This window comes from Lutjanus erythropterus, chromosome 10 (assembly GCF_056507025.1).
Source record: "Lutjanus erythropterus isolate fLutEry1 chromosome 10, fLutEry1.hap2, whole genome shotgun sequence".
Lineage (NCBI taxonomy): Eukaryota > Metazoa > Chordata > Actinopteri > Lutjaniformes > Lutjanidae > Lutjanus > Lutjanus erythropterus.
In genome coordinates this window covers 25,650,221-25,677,847 of record NC_139326.1, presented here as the reverse complement: position 1 = coordinate 25,677,847, position 27,627 = coordinate 25,650,221, and the positions used below count along the sequence as shown (strand labels likewise).

At 38.8% G+C, this 27,627-nt stretch overlaps 2 protein-coding genes across 5 annotated transcripts in view; both read right to left on the bottom strand.

Moving 5' to 3' along the window:
- Positions 1-3,975, bottom strand: part of nipbla (NIPBL cohesin loading factor a) — a 31,774-nt gene extending 27,799 nt beyond the window's left edge. For 2 of the 3 annotated variants that reach the window (XM_084728785.1, XM_084728786.1), the window contains exons 1-2: positions 3,589-3,975; positions 1,213-1,284 (exon numbers count right to left, since the gene is read on the bottom strand). The gene's annotated coding sequence lies outside the window, so the exon portion shown is untranslated. The remainder of the gene's footprint in view (positions 1-1,212; positions 1,285-3,588) is intronic. The other variant, XM_084728787.1, reaches the window with a different exon arrangement.
- Positions 3,976-9,435: 5,460 nt separating this feature from the next.
- Positions 9,436-26,943, bottom strand: slc1a3a (solute carrier family 1 member 3a). 2 transcript variants are annotated; one of them, XM_084728784.1, is made up of 11 exons: positions 26,799-26,943; positions 26,081-26,130; positions 25,794-25,992; positions 24,790-24,927; positions 14,735-14,939; positions 14,603-14,645; positions 13,541-13,809; positions 13,211-13,444; positions 11,976-12,170; positions 11,398-11,532; positions 9,436-10,069 (listed from the first exon to the last, which is right to left on the bottom strand). In XM_084728784.1, the coding sequence occupies exons 3-11, from the start codon at positions 25,975-25,977 to the stop codon at positions 9,865-9,867; spliced, it is 1,608 nt and encodes a 535-aa protein (XP_084584910.1). In that variant the 5' UTR covers positions 25,978-25,992; positions 26,081-26,130; positions 26,799-26,943; the 3' UTR covers positions 9,436-9,864. The 2 variants fall into 2 exon arrangements, with proteins under 2 accessions (XP_084584910.1, XP_084584909.1); XM_084728783.1 differs by having other exon boundaries at positions 25,794-25,979.
- Between the last annotated feature and the right edge of the window lie 684 nt (positions 26,944-27,627).

The window sequence follows — 27,627 nt, the reverse complement described above, 5'->3', positions numbered from 1 at the left end:
AATAGAAATGTTCAACAGATTCAAACTGAATCTAGGCTGTACCATTAAAGACCAAGGTCACCATCCTGCTGTTCAATCACACTCTGGTTTTATACTGTTACACACCACAAGCAACAACAACTAATTATCTGAGTCTGACATATTGATGGATACAATCTTGTGATTTTTTTTTAACACCTTGTATAATACGTCATAGTTCTGCCTCACTGATGCATGTTATGAGTCATTTAAATGTCATGCCAGATTACTTAAATTTCCCACAACAGATATGCAGTATATATACATTGGGATGGCTATTTGAAAAGTGGAAGCCAAAGCAATCTCTGCATGGAAAATATATTCCAAAACAGCAGCAGAAGACAACAACACAATCTTAATATATTCACATTTTACAAATTTGGCATAAGCACAAAAGAAATGAACTTTGTGGAAAAAAGTATGTACTCATGCATCATACTGCCACCAGTCTATACATTTTTTGAATAATACACAGCCCCAGTGATAATGTACTTGAGTGAATAAGTTGTGACATTCTGACTGGCCTTCGTAATACAGTAAAGGGTCTACCATGTGTGGGTATATACCAACAGTCCTCTATTTTGTCTCCAATTCTTGTCTGACAGGATTTCACTTATTATATACACTTAATATCGCCAGTAATGTGAAACTGAATAAGAAGCCAACTGACATAAATCTTTGTGTTACTTTAATAGAAGTCTATTGCTTTTCATTAATTTCAAAGCACAGGGCTCTTTGCTCACAGCTTATTATGATAGATCTGCACAAATTAGTACCCTATGTAGCACTTAATTTGTTTTAAATCCCTTTGCTTGTTAGGTGTCCTTGACCTCTCAAGTAAAACTGCACAGGAGGTCAAAGAAAAGCGGAGGGAAAAGCCAGCTGCAGTTTTCAGAATGTCTTAATGCTCCCCACACTTCATGGACATACCCAATTGTTTACAACAAGTCAACAGAAGACCAGTACAGGTCTCTACTGTTATCTACATTACTCCACATGACATAAAATTATGATGATGTTTTTCCATACTATAGAACTCAAAATTAAAGACACTGATTACATGCACTAGCCTCAAACACCCCTAAACATGTTATTAACATTATCAGCAGCCTAAATTAAGGATAAACAGCACTCTTATTATTAATAATGACAAGACAGTGAAATGACAAATGACTCAAAATATTATAATAATACCTTTTTGAAGAATTCTGTGCAGTCTCGGGTGGACTCACTGACATTTCAGATAAAAAGTCCTACTCCTTATATCTGTTGAAAGAGAACATGGCTCTGCATCAGACTCCAGGAAATAAAACTGCATTTTATTCTTCGTCAAGATAGTTACTGAATAATTTTTGTCAACAGAAGTTTAACTATAAAACTAATCCAAAGCAGCAAATAAGTCCCAGATAGAGCATCACAGTATTCATACATTTTATAGTTTTTTCCCTCTTCAAATTAATTGACAGTGCTGGTGCAGAAAAAGCTGAATGCTGTCCGATATTGCTGCAAGCAACATTTCAGCCAGGAAAACTGAATTAACTGAACTACAGTCTTTAATGAGATTTTTTTTTAGCTCTGGTTCATTCAGTGCTATCAAATGTTACTACTGTATTATTTTAAACATGTGGAATTGAATAAGTAGTGAAGTTAGGATCATAACAATACCACAATTTCAAACTTTGATACAATACCAGTCTGAAAAAAACAATTCTCAATACCTATTTTGATATCATGACTAAAGAACAAAACAAAAAGGATCTAGGCACACAAAATACAATTATATCATAACAATCTATAAATAAAATAAATTCAAGACAATTAACTAAGCTAAACTGAGGTCATGCACAAGTACTTAAATCATTTTTTCATCTTTTTCTTTTATAGCTTTGGAATTTCAGATACCATGAAATGTTGTATTGTTTTGTTTTAAACAGTGTGGTATTGGGAAGTATTATAGTGGTAATATTTTTGACGTCCTTATGGGACAGAAAAAGTCTGGACACTGGTTTGTTTTGCTAAGCTGAAAGCCAAATTTCGTGCAGGAAAATGAAATAAGGTCTTGAATGAGCATCATTTTCTTAATGTCTTTGGTACTTTCAGTTCCATAATGAACGGATACTGCATCGTTTTAAACACGTTATTGAGAAAGTACTGAAATATCGATACTTTTGACAACTTTCATACGTGCAATGACCAAGTTACCGTTACACTTATCTTCAATGCAACAGTCTGCAGCGTTGCTAACCTTCAGTGAAAACATTTTTAATGTCTTCTCAGTTCATGCAACATTCGTTTAGCAACTTCTGCCACGCAAATCTGTACACAATGTTTCGAGCAGGCTTCACTGCAAGCGCACGATCGAGGTCAAATAGTAAATACGTGCAACAGATTCTGCACGGCAGAACTGTTGCAGCGGATCAACAGATGGATATTGTAAACATTACATTAGCTTGCAGTAAGGTTAGCATGCTCGCTCTATGTGCTCTTGCTCAGTACGCAGGGGCTTGGCTGACAGCTGTGAGACTGACAGGCAGGAGGCAGCACAAAGGAACAGATGCACTGTGTGTGATGGTGGCGGCAGTAGTGGGGGGCTGGCTGCATCCTTCAGTAGCCTACAGCCACCGTTATAACGTGCACTTTCTGCAAACTGGCTAACTGCAAAGAGCAACCAAACTGCATTTGTTGTGGTGGTCAAGAAGCAAGAATATCCACGATTCCCACTAACAACATTAACCCATCTTAATCCCGCAAACTCTCAGAATAAAGTAACTATAGCTAAGGCAACATAGCTTGTGCTCACTCAGTCAAAACATTTCAAAACATTATAACAAACAAAACCAACATTAGCCTGCAAAAGGCTCAATCAAACTACAGCAGAGCGTTAGGAGTCAAATAACCCAAAATAAAGCCCAAACAAACATTTAACTAATGTGTAGTTTAAGTTAGCATCAATTTGACTGTTTATCTTAGCTGAATTGCAGCTGCAGCCCTATAACGAACAAAACCAGCAACGTTAAGTTGCACAGCCAAGAAGTTCACTGCCGAGCTAACCGCGAAGCTAGTGTTACGGATAAGATAACTAACGCTATCTACCTTACATTCGCTAACAACAATAGTCGTGTTTTAATAGCTAGCTAGTTATGCTAACTAGCTCTAACTGCTGTTGGTTAGCGTCTAACGCTGCTCCCCGTTCAAACAGTGGGACTGCAATTCAAATAACACAAGGAAGCGCTAATCGGGGTTGATTAATGTTAGCCAAATTCCCCTGAGCTCCGGGAAAATGCGATGGGTTAGAGTGTGGATGTAAAGGTAGCGGCACAGACTCTTATTCCGTGGCAACGGCCCAATCCTCGGGCTCGACAAATGACATCCAGTTGAGGCCGTGCGCCTTGGTGGAGCAAAAACACACCTAGCTAGCTTGGCTGGCTAGTTCGCTAGCTTCCGTTACCTCCCGGTCAACGATTAACGACGCCGTAGGTGGTCTTTCAGTAGAACATTTATAAATGTTATTGTTAATAATCGCAATTTAAAAAGTTTGGTTCACAAAGGTAGATGGGTGATTATATTTACCTTCGGATGTTGCGTTCAAAGGGAGGGGAATGTTTTAGCTTGGTTTGTGTCCGTGTCCGTATCTCTAGCTCCCCCTTTCTTCTCTCTCGCAGCTCCTCCAGAAGGAACTCGATTGGCTTGCCAGCTAGCTGCTGAGCTAGCCTGCTAGCTATCAACAATAATCCGGGTCGGACTGATTCGTTCTTCTTCCGTCACTCAAGGGTGAATGTTTCGGCGTACATTCATGGGGAAACATTCGTTCTTCGGAGTTTTAGTCGGTCTGCGCCGACGTAAACAATGAGTGCAGCCAATTTCGACAGTAAATGAGAAATATGACGATTGTTGCGATCATCAAGAGGCTCTCCTCTCGTAGAACAAAATGCCGACCGGAAGTTCTGCCGTCTGACTGACCAAAGATCTCAGGAGTGACTCCCTCCATCGGCGCCAAACAAAATGCCATGCAACGTTTCGTGTTTTAGCCGCCAGACGGCGCTGTAACACAACTTTACCTTCTGTAGTCCTCCACAAAAACAGTTACAGAAACAAATTATATACACATACAAACAAATCTTCACTATATTCGGTTTTATTTAGACTATTCTACTAAAACAATAGTCAACCCTTTTTTAAAAAACTACCTTTTATATATTTTTGTTTTTATATTTATTTGTCTTCTTATGTATTATGTAATGTTTTTATTGTTCACAGTATACTTTATTATTCTATATTCTATTTTATTATTATTATTATTATTATTATTATACCTTGTATTACTTAACTTCCTGTCCTTATGTAATGGAACATCTCGGCAAAAAAAAAAAAAATCTATAAATCTCTTAGTCTCTCTTTGCATATGATGACATACAATATTTTAATGATAAACGTTACATTACACACTGCTCACTCATTGCAATATGTCTGTTATTTTATATGAGATCCTTCAGTAGAGTAGCAATACTCAATAGGATAGAGAAAAGAATTGATAGTAGATTGAATTGCAGGTGTGAAGGCAACTTATTATAACTACTCAAATGACTGTCATTCAGTCATTTTTTAGCCACTTTCATGAATATTTTTTCAGGTCTGTAATTTTACCCATAATTAAGTGTGCATTACATCATGTAATCTACTGACAGTACTGTTACATTTAAAAACGTGATAAAAGGTGAGTACAGTTGAATTAATATCCAAACCTTTCATCTGCATTTTTGTAATCAATAAGGTCCAATTGCAAACAGGCCCAGGTTTGGAGAGATGTTTACTTAGCAGTACTTGTAATTGAGTACAGTTTTTCCAGTAAGCCTGCTCTTTTCACCAGCACTCAACTACAAGAAAATGTACTGCGTTAGTAGCAACATATATTCAAGTGGTTACTCAGTATCAGTGGTGGAAGAAGTGTGCAGATCCTAAAAGCAGTAATATCACACTAGAAATACTCAACTATAAGTCAATGTTCTGCATTCAAAACCTTGAGAAGATGTATGTAGGTATTATCACCAAAATTTACTTGAAATATCAAAAGAAAAAGTATTAATTCTGCAGAAAAATGGTCTGTGTTAGTGTTTTACTATATATGATGTTTTTGGATTACGCTATTGTGTATGTTGCATTTTACTGCTGCTTAACTATTAGACCTGGTATTTTAATCTACAGCAATTATGCATTGCACGTGAAGTTAATACAATCAAAACAAACATGAATAAAATCTTAGTCAAGAAAAGCTCAGATATAAAATGTGTACCCTACATTCTGCTTCAGAACATCATATTTGTAGCATTTCTGTCCTCTGTGAACCATGTAACTGTAAAAAGTCAACTTTTCATGAGCCCTGTTTTTAACCTTGTGACAAGGTTGCATGAGAGTTTTTACTTTCTTTAGTTGAAGTGGTAGCTTTCTCAGCCCATGAAGGAACTCTGCTCAGTTTATCAGATAAATCAAATTCAAAATGACTAAATTTGGAGTAGGTTGACATGTTTTTCACTGGACAGACAGGGTATGAAAAATTGTAATCTGAAAAGTATACCAGCTAAAGTTATGTAAATAACTTAAAATTAAATTAAAGTAAATGTAGTGGAGTAGAAAGTACAATATTTGCCTCTGAAATGTAGTGGAGTAGTTGCATAAAATGGAAACACTTAGGTTAAGTACCAGTACCACAATGTACTGTGTCACATTCAACCACTGCTCATTACACAGAAAGACCCCTTTCATGGTGTTACTGTATTATTGGATTAACATTCATTAACAAACAAACAATTTTAATCATAGGCCTTAACATCTAGTAACTACCTGCCATATGAGTGTAGTGCAATTGAAATATAAAGAAAAATATTATAATCAAGTACCTCAAAATTGTCCTTAAGGACAGTTCTTGAGTGAATGTACTTTTCATGACTGCGTATGCATGTGTGTCTTGTCTGGGTGGGGTCACATGGTTCACATGGTTTATATTTAGTGGGAATGCTTTTAAGCATTCACTGCACTAGTTTTATGTCAGATTTCATCAGAAGTGGTTATATTTTTTACATATGAAGTTTAAAAAGGCAAAGGGTTTGATGAGACAAGTTATGAGGATAAGGGATGAGTATGTACATTGATAAAACACCATGTGCAAACAGAAATAAATAAGTTTATGTGTGAAATATGGTATAAGTGCTTAAAATGTTGAGAGATGAGATATGACTGATCGGGAGTTTTACATGTTGCAAAAGTTAGGTGCATTTGCAAAATTAGTATTTTTTGCAGACTGTGCACAGGAAAATGAATTGAATGAGTTCAAATCACTGTTTGACCTGAAGGTGTCAGCACTGGCATTTGTTAAATATGATGGGCCTTCTGAAAGAGAGAGCAGCATCTTTTAAATCGCTTCTTAAAATCCATTTTTGGAGATTTGCTTTTATGTGTTTTCACATATTTTGATCTTTGTTTTCTTTTTATTTGTATTTATCTATATTGACATTATGTGATGTCATCTTATCATTCATTTAAGTCCTTTAATTGACTGGACGTCTGACTAGAAGTCATATGATGAGTTAGTTAGGCTAAAGTTAGGAGGGTTCATTCACAATTTTGGGAAGTCCGGATTCTTGTGTAAAATACAGGTTTGGATTACTTAATCTGGATATAAAAAGGTAGCTGTGTTACAATGCATTTACAGATAATAAATGTGTAACCAGATTACATTCAATGAAACTGGGGATTATTAATAGGAATATTAGTTTAAAATCAAGAATGATACACTACTATGCACAGTGCACACACAATTTTCAATTCATTATCATGGCCTCTTGTGAAAAAACGCTTCACTAGGTGGAAATTTCACAATTTTTTTGTCTTTAAATCAATCAATCAGTCAACAAATTTCATACAAGAAAGGAGGGGACAGCTTCACAAACTAATAAACCTTACAACAAACATAAAACACTTTCTGGACTGTAAATGAGGGTTCCTGGTCTAAAGCACCGTTTTCAGCAAGGACAATCACTGTTGGTGGAGGGAAATGAGACCTGCTCTCCCATTCTGCACCAATCACTAATGTTGCCTCAAGCCAGACACTGCCTCCACCAACACTCACTAAGCTGCTCAGTATCTGTACATTACATGCCTCTGGGCAGCTCTTAGGTATGAATATGGGTAGTTCCCAGGCAGCTACTCCCTAATACCTGCAAACAGGTCTGAGCAAACTAGCTGAACAAGGATTTAAAATATTCAAAGTGAGCACATATCTATGCTAGAGGCTTATTTTGAGATTTCACAAGATCACACATTTGATCTTTAAGATGTTCATGATATAATGATAAATACACAAACACTGATTTATTTATTTTTTATTCAAAAAAATCCATGCAAGATAAAAGTACAACTATTATTAAGTCGTGTGTATGTGTGTGTGTGTGTGTGCATGTGTTTGTGTGCATGTGTGAGAGAGAGACATATCAAGACAGACACCAGCAACTGTAAACAAAGGAACTATTCAATTTCCTCAAGTGTGTAAAGGAAAACATTTGGTCCTTTAAATCAGCCAGTTTTGCATTTGTAAAAGGAGTCAGAGGAATTGTTAGTTTGGTCAATAAGAGCACGGTTAACAGCATCTTTACATACACAATCCTCAAGTAACCCTTTACAACTTAAATCTACAATTAATGTACACATTTATCTACATTCTCTATACAAGTACAGTATATTCCAAGAAATCTTCTATACAAAGTAACTTATGTAAATGCTATACATACTGAATCAGCTGAAACGCAAAACAAATTCAAACCAGCTAAAATAAAAGATGGGGAAGGACTTTACAACATGCATATAGTAAATCAAATAAATGCTAGATTTTATTTTCTAAAGAAAGATGAATTTAGAAAAAGACAATACTTGAGTATAGTCTCACAAAAACTGAAAATGATATATCCCTGACTACAATTTTACTAATTCAATAGAAAACAAATATTTCATATTAACATTTCAGTGTTGCAGCCAAATAATTTTTAGTACTACATCCATATTAGAGGGCCTATGTAGGGAATTACCATTAGAAATAATCAGAAATAAAATCATTACTATCCTCCTATTGAAACAGTATTAAAGGCCATTATTGTGCGGATCAGCGGTTTGTTTGGGTATGATATGTGTATGTTACGTACAGAAACAGGGATAATAATTTTGGTCCTTTTTTGGTTGAAACATAATGGCATAAAATTCTGTTTGCATGACAGTTTAAATTCTCAGCAGAGCAAACTTACAGGGAAAAACACAACTGAGTGGTTTTGGTTTGTCAGTTTTAATGATTGTAACGATTAATTTGGTTTGAGGGCTGGATGGTTGCCAAGATGTTCTGACAACTTTGTTTGCCTAACAACTGGTTTAGACAAAAAGGGCAACAGTGACCTGTTGCTTGCCAAATACTGAGCTCAAGTCTCAGATCTTATTGTTTACACTGTCTTCTCCATACCTGTCAGCTTCAACAGATATTTGTTAACTGGTAAAGGTACTGGCATTTAACCACAGTCTGCATATCTAAATTTGTTTGGCATATCAAATTGCCAGATTCACACACAAAGGCTTTGGCAATAATTTTACCTTAACATGTTCGGCATGTTTAGAATAACTAAGTTGTCTCTAGGAGTAATTAGTCAGTCGGTCTAGGATGAAAGCAGTTAATGCAAATTCTGCTAAATCCTGCAATTTTGTCCAATCACCACAACTTTTCCACAAATTTGACCAGTTATCATAGATCTCAGTGAATTCCACCAATCATAGCAGTCCCCCAGGCAAACGTCATACATGAATGCGTTTTTATTATTATTATGTGTTATCATTTCATTTTGTTGTTCTTGTTTTGTTTGTTTGTTTGTTTTTCTGTTTTGTTTTGTCATGGCTACTGAAAATACCACAAGGTTTGCCATTGTTATTGTCATTTATCAATGCTCCAGGCACTTTTATATTTTATAATATCATGTTTACTGTTTTTACTGAGTTTGACCTCCAAAAACATTTTTCTTTTTTGTGGAAGATGCACTTCTTAATTTTCAAATAAAGCATATTTTGTTGCAATTTTCACTTGCTCACATAACTTCGTAGGAAAAAAAAAAAAAATGCAACGTATATCACAGCTTTCAGATAAGCTACTGTGAAATCAGGAATTTTAGCCTGTGAAATTCCTGTGGGACTGATTAGTGTGTTACAACTGTGTCATAACTTGCTTATAGTTGCATATTAATGATTTAAAAAAGGGTTTACAACCCAATTAATAACCAAAATGTAAACATTTATAAATCATCTATAAGGGTTGTCTTATTGTAAAGTGGTACCATATTTTCATATACATAATCACAAACATAACAAAAGCAACAACTTCAAAGCCAGAAAAAATCTGTGCAAGTATGGGTTGTAATCTCCTGCCGTGTTAAGATTCACAGAAACACTGACCTCTAGTGGGTGAGATGAATAATTACAGTTCTGAGTGGGGTTGGCTATAGCAAGCAGGCCACAAACCACCAGGCTTTAGAGTAGTTCATTCATATGTGTGGTACTCTAAGGAAGCATCACAGTACAACACCTTAGAAAAACAATGCAACAGTGGACCATGTCAAGTGTACAGTGTGTCAGGAAAGTCCACAACACACCACACACATTAGAGGAGCTCATCTTGGTTGAAATATTTTCTAGCTGTAGGGAAATTTAATTTGAACCCTCCAATCTTGTGAGAGGAAGGTTTGCAAATTAAGAAAAGCTCAGTTGAGAGAACGGTTCACTGCAGTAGAATGTTTTTTCTAAGAATGTTTGCAACCTCAGACAAAACTACATCTTGGTCTCGCTGTCAGGACGCCTCTCGTTCTCATACTCATTCTCCTGGCAGATGAGCTGGTACGGCTTCTTGTCTGCTTCCTCCACCACCGAGTTGCCAACCTCGGGGTCCTTTTTCAACTCGTGGCGAGACAGGTGTTCCACGATACCTGCACCAATGGAGTCTCCAAGGACGTTGGTGGTTGTGCGCAATCGGTCCCTGAGGAGACAGACAGAGAGCAGGTGAGGACAGGAGAGAAGACAAAATAAGACAAGAGAAGTCCAAGCAGGACAAGGCATGATGAAACAAGACAAAATAAGATAAAATCAGCCAGATGAGACAAGAGAAGAGAAGAGAAAATAAAACAAGACAAAAGTCAACAAAAAATAACACAAGGAAAGACAAGACACAATAAGACGGGATGAAAAACAAAACAAGACAAAGAACACAAGACAAAACAATACAGAGGGTGAAACAAGAGGAGACAAAACAAGACAAGAGCAGACAAAACAAAGTAAGAGAAGACAAAACAAGACAAAAGCAGAGAAGATAAGACAAAACAAGACAAGGGAAAACAAAACAAGTCAAGGCAAGACAAAACAAGACAGGAGAAGATAGATCAAGACAAAACAAACAAGACAAGACAAGCAGAGACAAAACAAGACAAGACCAAACAAGACAAAATAAAACAAGAGATGACAAGACAAAACAAGACAAGACAAGATGAAAGAGAGAAGACAAAACAAACAAGACGAGACAACACAAGACAAAACAAGACAAGGCAAGATGAAGCAAGACAAGAGTAGACCAAACAAAGCAAGACAAACTAGACAAGAAAAGATGGAACAAGACAAGAGTAAGCAAAACAATGCAAGGCAAACAAGACAACAGAAAACAGAACAAGACAAAACAAGCAAGATGAGACAAGAGAAGACAAAACAAAATAAGAGAAGTGAAGATGAAACAAGACAAAAGAAGACAAAACAAACAAGATGAGACAAGAGAGGACAAAATAGCAAACAAGACAAATAGCGAACAGAAACAAGACAAAAAAAAGATAAGACCAAACAATACACAAGACAAGAAACAATAGAATCAAAGACAAGAGAAGACAAGACAAAAAAACAAAAGACAAAGCAAAACCAAACAGGACAAGAGCACAGAACAGAACAGAAAAAAAAGACAAAGACTAAAGAAGACAAGAGTATGAAATATCACACAGTTCAATTCCAGTTGAATTCCACCAGGAGTAAATCTGTGTATATAAAAAATGTCATTTGGAAACTAGAGTCATAGTTGTAATCGCTCGAGGCGGTCTTCAAACCACATGAAACACAGCCAGTAGGTTGGAGGAAGTAGGGCTTTGCAGTGGGATTGGCTGCCAACTGAATAAAAACCAGATGGACTGAGGGACATGGAATGTGAGGGGAGTGTCTCTGGAAGCCGTCCCGTGATACAGTCGAGAGTGTTACGGCACACTGATTTCATCCCTTTTAACTCCTGAAAATCTGCCCGACTGGAACTAAATAGTTTTCTGAAATACTTACAGGAACCAATCAACTGCAATGATGAGGGTTATGTCATCAGTGGGCAGGCCGACAGATGTTAGCACTATCACCATGGTGACCAGTCCTGCCTGAGGGATTCCAGCTGCTCCGATACTGGCTGCTGTGGCTGTGATACTGATGGGAAAAAGAAATGGGGGAGAAATTTGAAATTTGTCTACAAATCATTCACTGCAGTGCAACTGAGGCAATATGTCCCTGTATTGACCTCTCGATCATTCCTCTGTAATGGCATTGAAGAGGGCTAAATAAATTCATTGCCTTGGCTGAAATACTATCCCACATGTGTCCTTAGTCAAAGACTGAGACTGGCGGTTAGAAGTCATTAAAGCTATAACCTGTGGTTTTGAGGCTTGGGCGAGCTTCACATGGATTAAGTGGCATTTCTTGCCATAATCAGAAACAAATGCAATAGAAATATTCTCATGTACATCCAAAGTAATTAAACTCTCCAAACAGGCAAGGTTTACTGAATCAGATCCTTTTGGGTCTACTACTACTGGGTCTACTATTTTTTATAAAGCAAAAGTTCAAATGCAAGTCTTCTGTATATAACGTACCTGATGGTGAGAATCTGTCCGAAATTGAGGTCATAATCATTAACCTGAGCGATAAAGATGGCTGCCAGAGCCTCATATAGAGCTGTGCCGTCCATGTTTATAGTGGCGCCAACAGGGAGCACGAAGCGGGTCACGCGCTTGTCCACCTTGTTGTTTTCCTCAAGGCATTTAAACGTGATGGGCAATGTGGCAGAACTGAGAGAGGATAAAGGGGGACATAAAGAGAAACAGAAACAAAGTTTAAAAAAAGAAAAGAATACAAATTTCAGTAAGTTCCTGAATTGCTCTGACTGCTTTAACACTGGCCAGTTGTTTAGGGAAAGCAATAAATCATGCTTATCAACACTCATCGTCTGTGGTATTTAGGGAGGCTGACTGCTGCATACCAAAGTCCAGATCATTCAGTGCAAGGCAGCTATGATTTCAAAATGTAACAATCTCAATTTTGAAATCTGCACCAGATCTGAAAAATATGAAGTTTGAGTGGTCCATAATTACAGCATTTGGGGCCAGTGTGTTGGTTGCTAAATATTACTATTATCCTTCTGTGTATTATTTGTCTATTTAGTCAGTTTTGTTGTTTATAATGAAAACTATACACTTCCTTACATGTGAAACCGGACTTTATTATATCTCATTGTAGAGGGTGTACTTATAGGCTTCATTTGGACATCCACGTACTTACAATGGGCTCTATTATAGCCCTGAAATGACACATACGCGGACAGCTGCAGGTGCCACAGGTGCCTGTTAGTTTTGTTACTTTCTGGAGTCTGCTTTGAGGATACATTCTACACATGCACTGTAGATTACCTAAAGCCTAGCAAGATGGATTCTCATGTGTTCTTGCAAATACGACCCTCTGATTACAAAATTTACATCACACTGACCCCAATAGTCCATTGCGCACTTGCGGATGCGGAAAGTATAATTCCATCTAATTCACTGTGATTGCACAGACTTGTGCATATCTGGAACACTAATAGACATCCATGGTGAAGGCAGCTGTCTGTGGACCGTTTGAGAGTATATTAGCTCCTCAATCCTACTATACTACATTTTTAGCATCTTTTTTGTGTGTTTCTTATAATCTTCTCTGCCTGTTTCTTTTTTGTCAATTTGTTGCGTCGCAATTTAATTCCCCTGTGCACTGAGTATTGTATATCAGAGAGTGACAGCAAACTCTACTTTGACCTTTCCTGTCAGTCTGTGAGATGTTGAAGTCAATCACATACCTAGAGGATGTTCCTAGGGCAGTGATAAGTGCCTGCAATAGCCCAGCAATGAAAACAAAGGGGTTCTTCCTGGTGATGACGAAGTAGAGTGTTGGCAGGACAATGATGGCGTGGATGAGCAGGCCACAGATGACTGTAATGGTGTACATTCCCAGCTGGCCACCCATGGCTGTGATGTCCTCCATCTCCACGATCTTACCAGCAATCAGGAACAGGATACCAATAGGGGCGTACCTGAGGATCGATAAGTCTTTAGCGAATTTATAGTTGAAAGATCCAACATTTCATTCACTCAATCTGTTCATCAGTCTGATCTGTCCTGGTGCTCACCACATGATAATGGCGACCAGCCTCATGATCGCTTCATTGAGACAGTCGAAGAAGTCCTTGAGGGGTTGTCCCTGTTCCCTCATGCTTCCAATGATCAGACCGAAGCATATGGAGAACACCACCAGGCCGAGAGCATTGATTCCATTAACCGTACTTGGCACCGGGATCATCTCCTCCCGGCTTATCTGCTGGCTACCATTGAGGGTGAATATCGTGTCGTTCACTGTCATTGTCACTTGGACAACTCTTTTGGCATACTGCGTCTTGAACTGGGATTTAAAAAGAAAAAGGATGGGTTATACAGTGATTGATCCCTGGGGCAGTAACATTTTATAAATACTTCGATGAAAGAATAACATTTGAGATTCAGGGACACTGAAGATTCCCTTTAGCTTGTTGCAGAGGGAATGTCTGCAAAATTAAAACATTTTCATGACAACATTTTAAATTTCAATTCTTTACAATAAAAGGTACATTGAGCAATCCAGAGAGCAGTTAATTGTTTGTGCTTTCAAGTTCCTGTGCTGCCATCTGTTAAAAAATTTCACAATCCCAACAGAGTACCTCTGACTGCCTAAAATGTGTTTGAATGAGGAAGTGAAAGTGGCACCAAGACAACGAAGGGATCAGTTAATAACGCGGCTGTGTCAGGTGTAAGCATGAGGAGTTGAGGATGGGTCATTAGGTGCACATGAAAAAAGTCCCATCCCTGTCTGAAATGATTACTGCGTAAAATCAGTGGTGGACAGAGCCTGTTTGAGGGATAGGGTGGAGAAAATAAAAAGGCCACAGTTCATCACACTTTCTCCACTGAAATACACCCTTCAGGGCACTTCATCATGTTTTCTCCACCGGAAACATACCCAAGGGGGCACTTCATCACATTGTCTTGGACATTGGGTCCCTGTTGATGGTGCTTTATCATCTTTTATCTATGGGCATCTGAAAGGGCACATTTGAAGCTTTTTTTTTTAAACATGGGTCACCAGGGACAACCAGTGAATAGAATATTTCATGTAACTGTAAGACAAAGAAAGAGAGAGGATGTGATGAGAGAGTTACCTGTTTGGTGCAAGCCTCCACAAGGTTAGGAGGAAACATGTTTCTAGTAAACACAACAGAAATTGTACATTTTTGTTAGAATTATTAATAAACATTTGGTTGTCAAAGCTGCATAAATTTGTGAGTAGGTACCTGATGAGGTCCAGGAAGGCATCGGCAGGACTGATCTGCTCTATCTTCTGCTGCTTGGTGAACTCGTCCTTCGATCCTTTTCCAGGGTGAATGATGAGCACCATGATGATACCGATGATCACAGCGATGACGGTAGTGGTGGTATAGTAGACCACTGCCCTCATACCCATTTTACCAGAAGCACGGCCATCCAGAGCAGCCATACCTGAAAAGGAAATATCATGTACATTAATGTATATCAGCACTACAGGGTTTGTCCTCCAAAGAGCTTATGCCCTCATACCTGCACTCTTATTCATATTGTCAGGGGCATGGATGGATGGTCTTTGATGCTGTTGGAGTTCTAAACAGTTCCTGCAGAGGGAGCAGCGGTGCTATAAGCAGCTTGATGACATCTTGTGAATTAAGCACATTAAAAGTCACTGAGCAGTGTATGGATAATTAATTTCTGAATCACACACAACTGACTTTCAGTGGCATGCACTATGGATGGATTTCTGACCGTGCCTGTTGATCACACCAAGAAGTTCCTGAGCCAGAGTTTCAGTTTGAAGTGACAGGTAACATTTCTTACTGGAAAGTCAATCAAATGACCAGCGATGCAAAGCAACAATAAAGATACACAAAACTTCTGCAAAGGGATGCAAAACAACCGCAAATAGATGGGAAATTATCAAAGGAGACGTAAAACAACCACGAAGAGAGACAGAACGACCACAAAAAGACGCAAAATGACACAAAATAACTACGGAAAGAAAAAAAAAGGCCACAGACGCAAGGCAACCACTGAGAGACACAAATCAGCAAAAAAGAGACGCAAAGTGGCAACAGATGAAACGTATCAATTAAGAGTTGCAAAATAACCACATAGCGACACAAAACTACAACAAAGAGACGTAAAGCGACAACAAAGAGACACAAAATGACCTCAAAGAGACAAAAATGGCACTAGACAAACATAAAACAATCACAGAGAGACAAAAAACAATTACAAAGAGACACAGAATTAACAGTGACACAAAACGAGCACAAAGAGACAAGAACAAGTACAAAAGAGACACAAAACAACTACAAAGAAACACAAAATAACCAAAGAGATACAAAACGAAGTCAGTGAGACAAAAGGACTACAAGAAAAACTTTTCATCTGGGTGTCTTGCTCCTGTTGGAGGCGGGTTATATGTCAGTCCCTAGGAACCCACTCACTGTCTCGTATTCTAACCATATAGCAAAATTTGTTGCTAATTAAAATGTGTGCGGGTGCAATAATCTAAGAATTACAACTGTAAAATAATATAATCTTTGTTGTTGTTTCTGTGTCTGGAAAAAAATTTCCCTGTCATCTTCAGTCATGCTGCCCCTTGACCTCAGAGTTGGCACAGATGTGTTATTAAGTTCTGTCCTGCTCAGTTAGCCTGGGAAAATGTACTGTAATTACAGGTGGAATACACCCATATCTGCCTAACTATCTGTGACAACAAAGAGCAGCAAGAAACGCAATCTGACTCTGACCTTTACTAGTTGAAAAACAACACCTAGTGTACAGCACTCAGGGGTGGATCTACTATACATCAGCTGTTTACATGCTCTATGTTCATTACACAGATTATATATTCTAAATAAAAGCTGAAAGGGCACAGTGTTTCACCCTAAAGCAGAGTTGGCATCACTGAAATCGCTGCTCTTTTATTTGATCATACAACAGTGCTGTGTGTCCCCAAGTGTGACGTTAGTTTGTTGTGAACACAAAGAGCAGACAGACATGTCAGTTACAGATTAACAGCCTGACCTCAACTGAATATTAGTGCCATGAAGAAAAATATAGAGCAAACATGTATCTGTATTCAGAGATTAACTTTGTCTGAGCTATGAGGCATGTAAAGCTGAGGCCAATGACTAGAACGCAGCTGAGACATTAGATAGAAAACTGTGCTGAAGCCTGATTCAAAACAAACATAATGATCAAGTTACGAAAAAATACTTTGCTCCCTGCTGTCTGGTAAACTTCACATTCCTACAAGGAGAGTTGGACACTATTTAATTATACATGATGTAAAATATGTGGAGAATTTTACTTTACAGGCTAGCTGAAAAGCCACAAATGGTTAGCAGGTTACAGGAGAAATAATTTTAAGAACTGGATAAGATGCATTCCATGAGTGCTGATATAGAATATATCTATGAATTTGAATGAATAAATAAACCAGCAAATTAGAATCTGTTGTTAGTTAATTGCTGTTAATTAACATAGTAAATGCTGCTTGTAGAGTTATTGTAGGGCAAGGCAATATCTCATTCATTATATTCAGCTCTTGGCTTGTGACCTTGTTCCTTCAGCCAAATCACAGCCGTGCTGATGATCAGTATAACAGCACATCCCTGTGTGTGATACTGCTTTAATAAACCACTGCACACAAAAAAAACCTGGCGGAGCCTGGGGGCTAAACTGTCCTCCACAGCTCTAATAGCATTAAACAGACTTTGTCGGGATCATGGCGACAGAGAGAAATGCAGCCATTGAAAATAGACAGGCTGCCTTGATAAGCATGACAGTGGTGTTGTATTTTCAAAGTGTCAGGTCCCATTAAGGCCTTTATCTTCATTCAGAGCTGTACAAGGCAAAGCGGGCTTTGTGTGACAGGAGACGAATGTGTTACTTTCATATGTGGCACTTTGACACTTTGTGTACCAAAGTGTGTGTGTGTGTGTGTGTTTTTGTGTGTGCATGCGTGGGCGTACCTACTGCCCCCGTTTTGGCCCTCTCTGTCCCTCTTGTCTCAACATGCCTAGGACTCAGGCTTTTATCCACTTCTTTTTGATCCTCTTCCTCCCCTCCTCATCCTCCCCTCCCTCTTTCTCCTCTCCTGAATTCTTCACCTCCGCTCTCCACCACCCTTCCATCACCACCTCTTGTTTCAGGGTGCCCCCTTTGTACCCCTCCCCTCCTCTCTTTTTCTTGCACACTGATCTTATTGCTGCAATCCTCTTTCAATGCCACCCTTTTCCTCCAAACCAACCCCCCATTTCTTCTGCTCTCCTCCTATTCCTTTTTCTGACAGCCCTGGGAAAACTTGTTGACTTAGTCAGCCCCGCACGCACACAATGATCTCTAGCCTGTTGTCCAGGCAACAACGGACGCAGTCTCACCAATTCCATCGTTTGAAAAGAACGAAAGAACCAAGATTGAAGGAGAGCGGGGAGAATGACTTTCTTTCTTATGTTGGGGAATGTTCATCAAACACAAAAGAAGGTGGAGTGGGGGTGGGGGTTGAAGTGCAGGACATGGCAACCGCAGGCAACAATTAACATCCACTGACGCTGGGCAAAGATTGACTCTACAGTTTTAACAAGACTTTATCTGAAGGCCTGCAGTCCGAAAATGTCTCCACGTGCCAGTCTGAACAGATTTTACAGGAAATTAATCTGTTTGGATTATCAATTTTTATTTCTTACAGCCTGTCAGATGTGTTGATTTGTTGCTTGTTTTTGTCTTATATGATGTTATACTGAATATCTACATCTATATATCTTTAATGTGCCCCAGTGTGAACTTAACCATTTACTATACAATACAATAACGTGTCCTGAAGCTGCAGGGGTTGTGCAATAACATCATTGTGTCCTTATGATATGTACTATCATATGAACCATTCAATATGTAATATGCACAATATGTTTTTTTCATACTGTTACTATAAAGGCAGCTACCTGTGCAACAACACAAATTTCCTTTAGAGGACACTTAAGTAGAGCTGAAATGATTAGTCGATTAATCAATTAGTTGACAAATTTTGGATAAATCAGCAATTATTTAGATAATTCATATAATAATAATAATAATAATAATAATAATAATAATTGATAAGAATTTTTTTTCGGAGAAAAAAAGTCAAAATTTTCTCAATTGAGCTTCACGAATGTCAGTATTTTCGTGTTACTTTACTCCTCTATGACAGTAAAGTGAATTTCTTTAGGTGGTGGACAAAACAAAACATTTGAGGACATGACCTTGAGCTTTGGGAAACACTGATCAAAAATTTTTACTATTTTCGGACATTTTATTCAAACACTTGATTGATTAATCAAGAACATGATCAACAGATTAACTGGTAATAAAAATGATCATTAGTTGCAGCATTATAATAAAGTATATTATATCAAACTGTATGGTGTCAGTTCACTTCATTTTGTGACAGTTTGTTTCATTTCGTGCTGTGCTATGCCATCTATCTTTGAATTTTGGAGGGATGGTTGGACCAAAGAAGCATTGTGACCACCTCAAGTTGGGCTCTAGGTTGTTGTGATCAGCATTTTCAGTGTTTTTCTTTTGTTTGTTTTTTTGCAGATGAAACAATTAATTGACTAATTAAGAAATGTCAGGAATGAAAATAGTTACATCATAGCAGAAATACACAGATTAGTGAAGCCCCTCATAAATCAACAGAAGTGAAAATGTCCAGCTAACTTTGCAACAGGAAAGTAAATTATGTTTGAACTTTAATAAGATTCAGAACTTCAAAAATCGCAAATTGTTTTGTTTTGGTTTTTTTTTCAGTTTGGCTGCAGGTTCCCAGAACAATTAGCCTTTCATGTTTAAATGAGTGTCATTAAAACTACAATTCAGTTGGAGCTGCTACACGTTTATACTTTTTTTCACGTTTGGGATGTAGCTAAATTCCATAGTCTGTGCTAAATCATGCATAAGACAGCAGTTTACTGGACACATAAAAATGATTTGGTCGCAGCTCTGTTGTAATGTATCCCTAATTACCTTCTAAGAAAGTCTATTAAGAGTCTAAAAAAGGATCTAATATTGTCTAATAAGTTTTTTGTCTAATCTGATGCACACTATGGCTTGTTACATCTTCTTAGTGTACCATTAATCGTATGGTGTCTAAATAGGGCATAACTACTGTCTAATAAAAACATATATTACAAATCTCCAATAAAAGTGTGACTATATAATAATTTAATACTGCAGTGGACAAATCTACCAAAGGAGAACTTTTACTTACTTTTTAGCCTCCTAGTTGCTTAGATATTTTAACAATTTGTCAGTAAAGTTTAAAATGCATGCGCTGACATTTATTGATTTGTTTTTTGATTTTGTTTTTCTGCTTTTTTTTTTTTTTTTTTTTTTTTTTTACAAATTGACGAATAATCTGTCTGATTTACTAGAACACCCCACTGCATCCTCCTTCACATTTTCTTCCCGTCTTCACTCCTAGTCCTGGTCTTCCCTTTGGCTTCCTCCCCCCTCCTACATTCAAGCTCCCCTTCCAGCGACCTCCTCCGTAATCATCCTCCTTTTCCTCTTTTTACTGCCCACATCCCCTCTCCCTGTCCAGCCCCGTCTTGGCTCTATAAATACTCTGCGGTGGACTCTTAAATCTCTTAATGACATGCCTGAGGACAATATCGATTTTGCAACAAACACATGTTGGGTGGTTAGTTTGAAGTTTGTTTGTGAGTGAGAAAAGAAAAAGTCATTATGGAGAATGATCAATATGGACCCTGCTGTTTTCTGTGCTTAAGCCACATATGCCAATTTCTCATAATCCTTCTCCCTAGTTTTGCTTTCTTTCATTCTCCAACTTATAGGCCCCCCCTGGACTTTGCTCAAACTTTCTGATTCCTCATCTGACCCCACTTTTGGACGGCATAAAAATTCAGAGGCAAGTCCCCTTCAACTGGAACAGCCCATTTCACATAAAGGCACAATTCATCGTTGGGAGCGTGACAGTCAGTTTGCACAGGGGCCACGTGTTTGGAGGAAAGAAGTCATAGGAGCTCTGATGTTCATGAAGCCATGTATGTAGAGCAATCTGTACTCTAGAAATAGATCTTGCAGCAATTACATTTGAGCTGTAGGATATGGGGTGTTATGGAAAAGATAAGAGTAAATCCAACCTGCATGCTTTAGGAATAGAAACACAGATAAACATGCAGCTAGTCTGTCAAAATGTGAGAGGAAAATAATCATTTGACTCTCCTATTTCATTGTTTTGAAAGTCAAACTTCCTTTAATACTGTTAATTGTAAATTGTCAGCATGCGAATGTGTGTGTGTGTGTGTGTATGTGTGTGAAGTGTAGGTATGTGTGTGTGTGTTTTGGTTAAACAGTTACATATACAGTCTATAGTTATAAAAAGATGATTTTTTGCTGTTGTTGTCTTGACCTCTGACCTCAATGTTCTTCTAAATTTCTGACAGACTCCTGATGACAGCGCATTGAAATTATTGGGAACTTGCACATTTTAGTCTTGCACTGAGATAAGATAAAATAAGATCAAATAATGTTAAAGTTTTATAGATGAATATGATGAGATGTATATCTTTCTTGTCAGTAAGGAAGTCCACCCAATTATGCAATGAAGAGAACAATGATGGGTGTGGCATTTGTCAACAAACTGTGTTAGAGTGGGCTCAAGACCACATTTAACATTAAAAAGGTGGTGGCAGTGGATGAACAACAGTTAAAAGACAAATAAGTTTAATTTGTTAACAGAAACGCTTAAGTAATTTTGGAACCGATTAAAGTGATAGTTCACCCAAAAATGAAATTTCACTCAGTATCTACTCACCCCTGTGCTGATGTGAGGATGGGTACGACATGAGATATACAAGATCTCGCGATACCTTCACATCTGTGTTTACATGCTACCTGGAAGTGTCTCAGACATAGTAACTTGTTACGTGCACAGTTGACTTTGCAAACTTTCAACAAAGAAGAAAATGTCAGAGGACTTTGACATAGGAGAGAAACATTACTTCTTTGCTGCAGCAGAGGGGACTGGTCCTGTTCTATGAAGTCAGCCATGTTGAACTGCCATGTTTCTACAGTAGCCCAGAACGAACAAACCAAACACTCACTCTAAGTATGGCCTATAGTGTTTTTCATGAGCTTTGCAGCCATCCTAGGCTCTCCTCCACATTTGGAAGGGATGTTCCGAGAGTCTTGTGTTCTCAAGGTCCTATGTTCCCAAGGGTTTATGGTCCCAGGGGCCAATGACCTAAGGTCCTATGTTCCCAACTGTTCATGTTCTTTGGGTTGTATGTTCCCAGGATACTTTGTCCCCCAGCTCTACATATGTGCTCTCTCAATGTTCTATGTTTCTAGGGTCCTATGGTTCCCATTTCTACATATGTGCTATTCCAGGGTCCTATGTTCCCAAGGTGCTACGTTCCCAGGGACTGATATTCTCAAGATCCTATGTTACACAGTTCTGCATGTGTTCTACCAGAACCTGTGTTCCCAGGATCCAATGTTCCCAAGGTCTTATGTTCACCCAGTCCAGTGTTCCCAGGGTCCTTTGATCCCCTGCTCTATATAGCACATAATGAGTTAGGGTTAGGGTTAGGGTTAGGGTTAGGGTAGAACATAGGACCCTGGGCATATAGACACACAAACACGAGTGGCAGCAGCTACTTACAGTTATATTTGTTGTAATTAATTAGTTGCCTTTTCTAGTCTAATGACAACTTCATAGCAGATAATATTGCATCTGATAACTTGGATAAGGGGACACACGCACACACTCACACACACTCACACAGATGAGAAAGGAGCCATGTGGCAGATGACTTGGCTACAGAACAGCACTCTTTGTTGGTTTCCACATGTTGTAGCTGTGGTCATGTGACATGATGTCAGAGGATGCTGATGTTACGCCCCAGTGCAGCACAAAGCAGGTTATTATCGTTCATAGTGTCCCTGTCATCGCTTCGGGAGACTGGCTTCTTGCCCTGTCAATCATTGCTCAGAGACTGGACATTTGGTGTCAACATGTCCCACCTACATCTGTCTATCAGCCTGTGCTGCTGACCAATGTTTTTGGAAACTCCCATATTCCATAAGTCTATCTACTTTTACTTCCATAACAATCAGAGGCTCTGCTCAGTAACAGACCCACTGGCTTTTGGAATAAAACATCCCTGTTTGTTTGACTCAGTTTATGAACCATATGAGCAGTGACGAATGAAATCACAACATCCCTGGATTCGAAATGAAGCCCTCAGTGTCATATGTTTGTGTTTTTCTGAAATACAGGCCCGAATACATGTGAGCTGCAGAGGGTACAAGATGTCCTGAAACAACAAACAAATCCAACCCACAAACTCTGACTTGCTCGTTCAATTAAAACATAATAAATCTGGGCCTGTTTTGTTCATGTTCTATCAAGACCATTACAGCATGTGTTAAGCATGCGATTGAGACCAGTCCTGTAAATTCAGAATATATCTCTCTGCCTCGCTCTTGCTCATGACATCATCCCAACCCCGTCCACTGCAGGGCCCCAAACCAACAAACAGCGTCGGCTGAACAAACAGATGGCTCACTCTGCCACTCATGAGGTACATGTTGATCAGTGGAGCTACAAAGCCACAAACAGCAATGTCACTCACTGATGTCAACCTTTTACACGTCGATCTTTTACACATGCTACCTGCAAAACATGCTGCTAAAATCTCATGTAAACAGTCTGAGACTTTTTCCATATGTGCAAACCGATGCCGTGTTGATACAGAATAAGGAGACACTGTATTACAAAGTTGATGGGGTTTTGGAGGCTATTTCTGTCTAGTAGTAGTAGTATAACTGAGCATGAAGACAGCTGTGAAGCCATGCTAAGCATAAAGACATGTTGCAAATGTGCAGATAAGAGATAATGTCTGGGTTTTTTGTGATAGTGGGAGATACAGTAGAGTGCTTTGTACAGTAACTAAGTTGTTAAATTTAGAACAAAACAGTGTCACACCGGCTTGAACTAGAGTGTGTACACCGAGTGTGCTTATTTTAGACATCAGAGGTGCATTTGAGCTAAAAATAGCCGATGACAACTGAACACTTATGCTGTGTCTTAGACAACTCAGAACTCAGAAATTTCCAACCCACTTGAAAAAGTACAATGGAACACCTCCAAAAGGTAGAGTTCCTACTTGTGAACTAAAGAAGCAGTTGTCTGAAGTCACACAACAATGGCAGTGGTCATGGAAGCACACATTGTAAATGGTAAACCATCAACTAAAAGGCAGCATAAAGTATATTTCCCTATATTTAATTAAAATAACACATACTATCATATAGTAAAACCTGTTGTACATGTAAATTAATGTCACAAATAAATGCACCATTTTTCCTCCTCTCTTTCATTTAAATATGCAAGGAGGATGCACTGCTTACGTTTGGTGTCGTGCACCTGGACGGTGAAGAACTTAAGATCGTGAAGGACTCAACTCATAGCCTCAGCACCTGCTCTCATCTCGTGCCCTCTTGGAGGAGACAGTGGTAACCCCAGGAAATCGAGGGTGGGGCCAACATTGTATCAGGGTGGCCATGGCTGCACCTTGGGGGTGCCCCTGTAGGGAATATGCCACCCCTGTATTCAAAACAAACATGGACAGGGCCAGCGTCAACCCCTTTGCTATTAGATTTGTTAACAAACATAACTCCCCAACAACCTCCTTGTGCCCTGCAGCCAGAGGAACTGGACCTGTGCTAACACCCCCAAAACAGGGTCACATGGGCACACACACACTCATACACACACATTTAAAGAATTATTGAACTTAGACTAGAAGTCACTGCCATCTTTTAACTCACCTCTCAAGATTCATTTTTACTATCTGGCCTTTTTTATAAATGATCTCTTGTTTTATGTGTAATTTGTTGGTGGTGATTTTGTATTTGATTATTCTCTTGTCCTTGTTTGTGAAGCACTTTGTTTTAAAAGGGATAGGTGATACATAAATTTAAGTTATAAAGTTACTGTTGTTATTATTTTTATTATGTCTTGTCTGGAATCATACCTCTATTCATATGTATAGGAAAAACTTGATTTTGTTTATCAGTGACTTTAAAGAAAAGGTTTAGCAGAACATGTGAAACATGAATACTATTGTGTCAAAATGACTGAAAACAATAACAGAGGTATAAAACAGGTATACAATAATTAAGTAATTAAGTAAATAAAAGTCTTGCATACATTTTGGTCAGAGCTGCATCTGCAGCCATTGGTATCCTGATGACCCTAAAATCAACCTTACATTCATACCTGTGATGAGACTGGAAACCAGCAGGGGCAGCACGAGCATCTGAAGCATCCTCATCAGCAGTTCTCCAGGGAAGGAGAAAAACTTCACATCACGGTAAGACATGTTGTAAGGCCGCAGGGAGAATCCCAGAATTATGCCTGCAATGAGGATCAGATGTGGAAGAAACAAAAGTCAAAACTTTTTAGAACTTTTCGAGTTTTTTGTGCTAATGCGGCAGGATTTTAATAGTCCTAGATCTGAATATTAACACTATAATTATACTGATAAGTTTCAGAGTCAAGTTTTCTTGGGCTGCCTGTTTCGGAATGATGCATTTGGTGAGGCTAGGCTATTTCAGGTTAAACCATGTGCTTACATGATTGTTGCCGGGAACACTAATACTGGGTGGTGAAATGGGTGCTCCAGAATAGCACTGATTATGCAATAATTTCCTCTTAATTCTAAAGTGAAAATGTGTGCGGGAAGATCTATTCTCTCAACTAGCTGTTTGTCTACCGCACCACTGATCCACCAACAGGCCCAGGTGGCTGACCCAGCAGCCAGAAGTGAAAAACACACCAAATCTAACAATGAATCAAATGTGTTTGTCATGGCATGGTGTAATTCTAGCAGGGCTGCAGATGTGTAGGAGTTGGGTGGGCCTGGCTCACCTCCTACTGAGTAAGATTTAAAGGTTAATGGCAACAAGTCAAGGGTCAGCTACAGGGTCAGATTAAGACCAGTCTGAGTTTCCCTCTATTCTCTCATCCAATGAGTTTGTTTCAGATCTTTTCCTTCTTCCGTTCTGCCACAGGGGGGTTTGTCACTCTGCAGATTGATGGATTGTTGAGGTGACGCAGAAAATCTGCTGCCTTAGGTTTTACAAGTTTGAATAGAGGGGGGTGAAGTGATGATGGATGGAGAGGAGAAGTACAAACAAAGCCTCTGCCAATCATCTTCATTTCTAAATTTACTAAATTATCAATAGAGTTCAGTGTATAAATAGTGGGTTTTTTTCACTTACCAATGATGACAGCAGCGATAGTAAAAAGCACAAAGGCGTTTCTTATGAAGAATCCTTTCACGTCATCCTTTGTGATGTTCTCCACCCTCTTCTTGGCCAGCAGTGACCGGGACTGAATCCCTGCTCGGATCTGGTGGAGGCCACTCCGGGTCCTCTGTGGATTCTCCCCGTTGCTCTGAGTCATTGCTGTTGCAGGAAACTTCAGATTTGTTATTAACGTGCAGGAACTTGAACTCCTCTCAACTGTGGCAGGAACACCATAAAGGTGTTGCTGATTCACTTGTTACCTGCTGCTCTTCTTCCTCTCTGTCACACCTCTCCTTTGGTTACAGGTCTCCTGATTGAGGGAAAAGCACACGTTGGAACAAACTTTTCTTGTCAAAAAAACCTGATATTAATTCAGTTGTACTTCATCCAACAACTATTCAGTCACGAGGCAGTCCTTGAAAATAAATGTGATTGTAAAACTAAGACACAAGCAAAAGATACTAAAACATAGTATACAATACAAACAGTAAAAGAGATAAGAACAGGAAAAAAGTTGAACCAACAACCCTTTAGTCACACTGGCAAGCCTGCTAATATGTTGATTACATTTCTGTAGAAGCTTAATTCAATAAGTTGATTGATCTCCGTACAGTACATTCACTAAACTCATCATTTCATGTTAAAAGACCTCTGAGGTGTTCTGAAAAATAAATAGAGATTTTAAGTTTAATTAATTGACAACCTCCTAAAAATGCATCATAAAAACTAAACAGCTTCTGTCAGTGGCACACTGTACTCCATGAGCGACAAACACATGTTGTGGCTCAACCGTGAAGGCATGCTGACGTCCTCCTCTGTACAATCGAGTAAGCACAACACACGTGTACAGTTTGTGTAATGGTTATACTGATACAGATTCACAGATGGCACACTCACACACACACACTTAGACACATGCAGATACAGTTGCAGACACATTAAAGCTGTAAAATATTAATATAGCAGTTGTCTCTGTACCTTTAGACTTGAGCAATAACTTCCTTTGGAGTAATGTCTCAGTTTTTCAGGGGGTTTAAAGCTCGATCGGTGTGAGAGGGACAGAGGAGCTCTTTGGCTGTGAGCTGGTTGATGTGAGCAACCAGCAATGAGACGAAAGAGGAGAGGAAAGGAGTAGAGGGGAGGAGAAAGGAGAGGAGGGAGCGGCAGTGGAGGGGATGAGGGAATAAAAGAGCCAGTGAGAGAATGGAGGCGGTGCTATAGCAGAAGAAAAACTAGGGTTTGTCACTCACACAGTGTGGGCTTGTGGGGAGGTGAGGCGGGAACTGAAAAAGTGAAGTAATTTAGAGGAGGAGGAGGAGGAGGGGGGTGCATTTCAGACCGAGGGGGGCTTAAGGATAATGAGCTCTCCAAGCAGGAAAAAGAGAAAGAACCTTCTTGTTTTGTTCTGTTCCTCTCAGGACCTCTTTTCAAATGGTTTTTCACGCTTGATAAGTTCAGCCTGATTGGAGATTCCTGTGGAGAGTGAGTCAACAGAGAAATAAAAGTACTACATCCATCAAAAAAAATAAAAGAAAGAAAATATGGAAGTGGATTACCCTTTCATGCATTTATTTTAGCACATTTCCAACAGACACACTCATCCATCAATCTCAGTTTGTCTAATTTTGCAGAACGTTACACATTTACACCATACAAAGTCCACCAATGAAAAGCTGTGTGATCTTTAGTTTGCTAAGCTAAACAGAGTGAGTGAATATTTACCAAGAGCCAGTGGTGCAACTGGCACTCTGCAACTTTTGGCTATGAAAGAAGCAATCCATGTAAACAGTCTGGAGGTTTTTTTGGC

Excerpts from the sequence above, each read along its gene's own strand:
- slc1a3a (XM_084728784.1), bottom strand. The coding sequence starts at position 25,977 with ATGACTCAGAGCAACGGGGAGAATCCACAGAGGACCCGGAGTGGCCTC. Across the intron at positions 24,928-25,793 it reads TATCGCTGCTGTCATCATTG|GCATAATTCTGGGATTCTCC; the intron begins GTAAGTGAAAAA and ends TCCTCATTGCAG. Across the intron at positions 12,171-13,210 it reads GCCCTAGGAACATCCTCTAG|TTCTGCCACATTGCCCATCA; the intron begins GTATGTGATTGA and ends ATCCTCTCTCAG.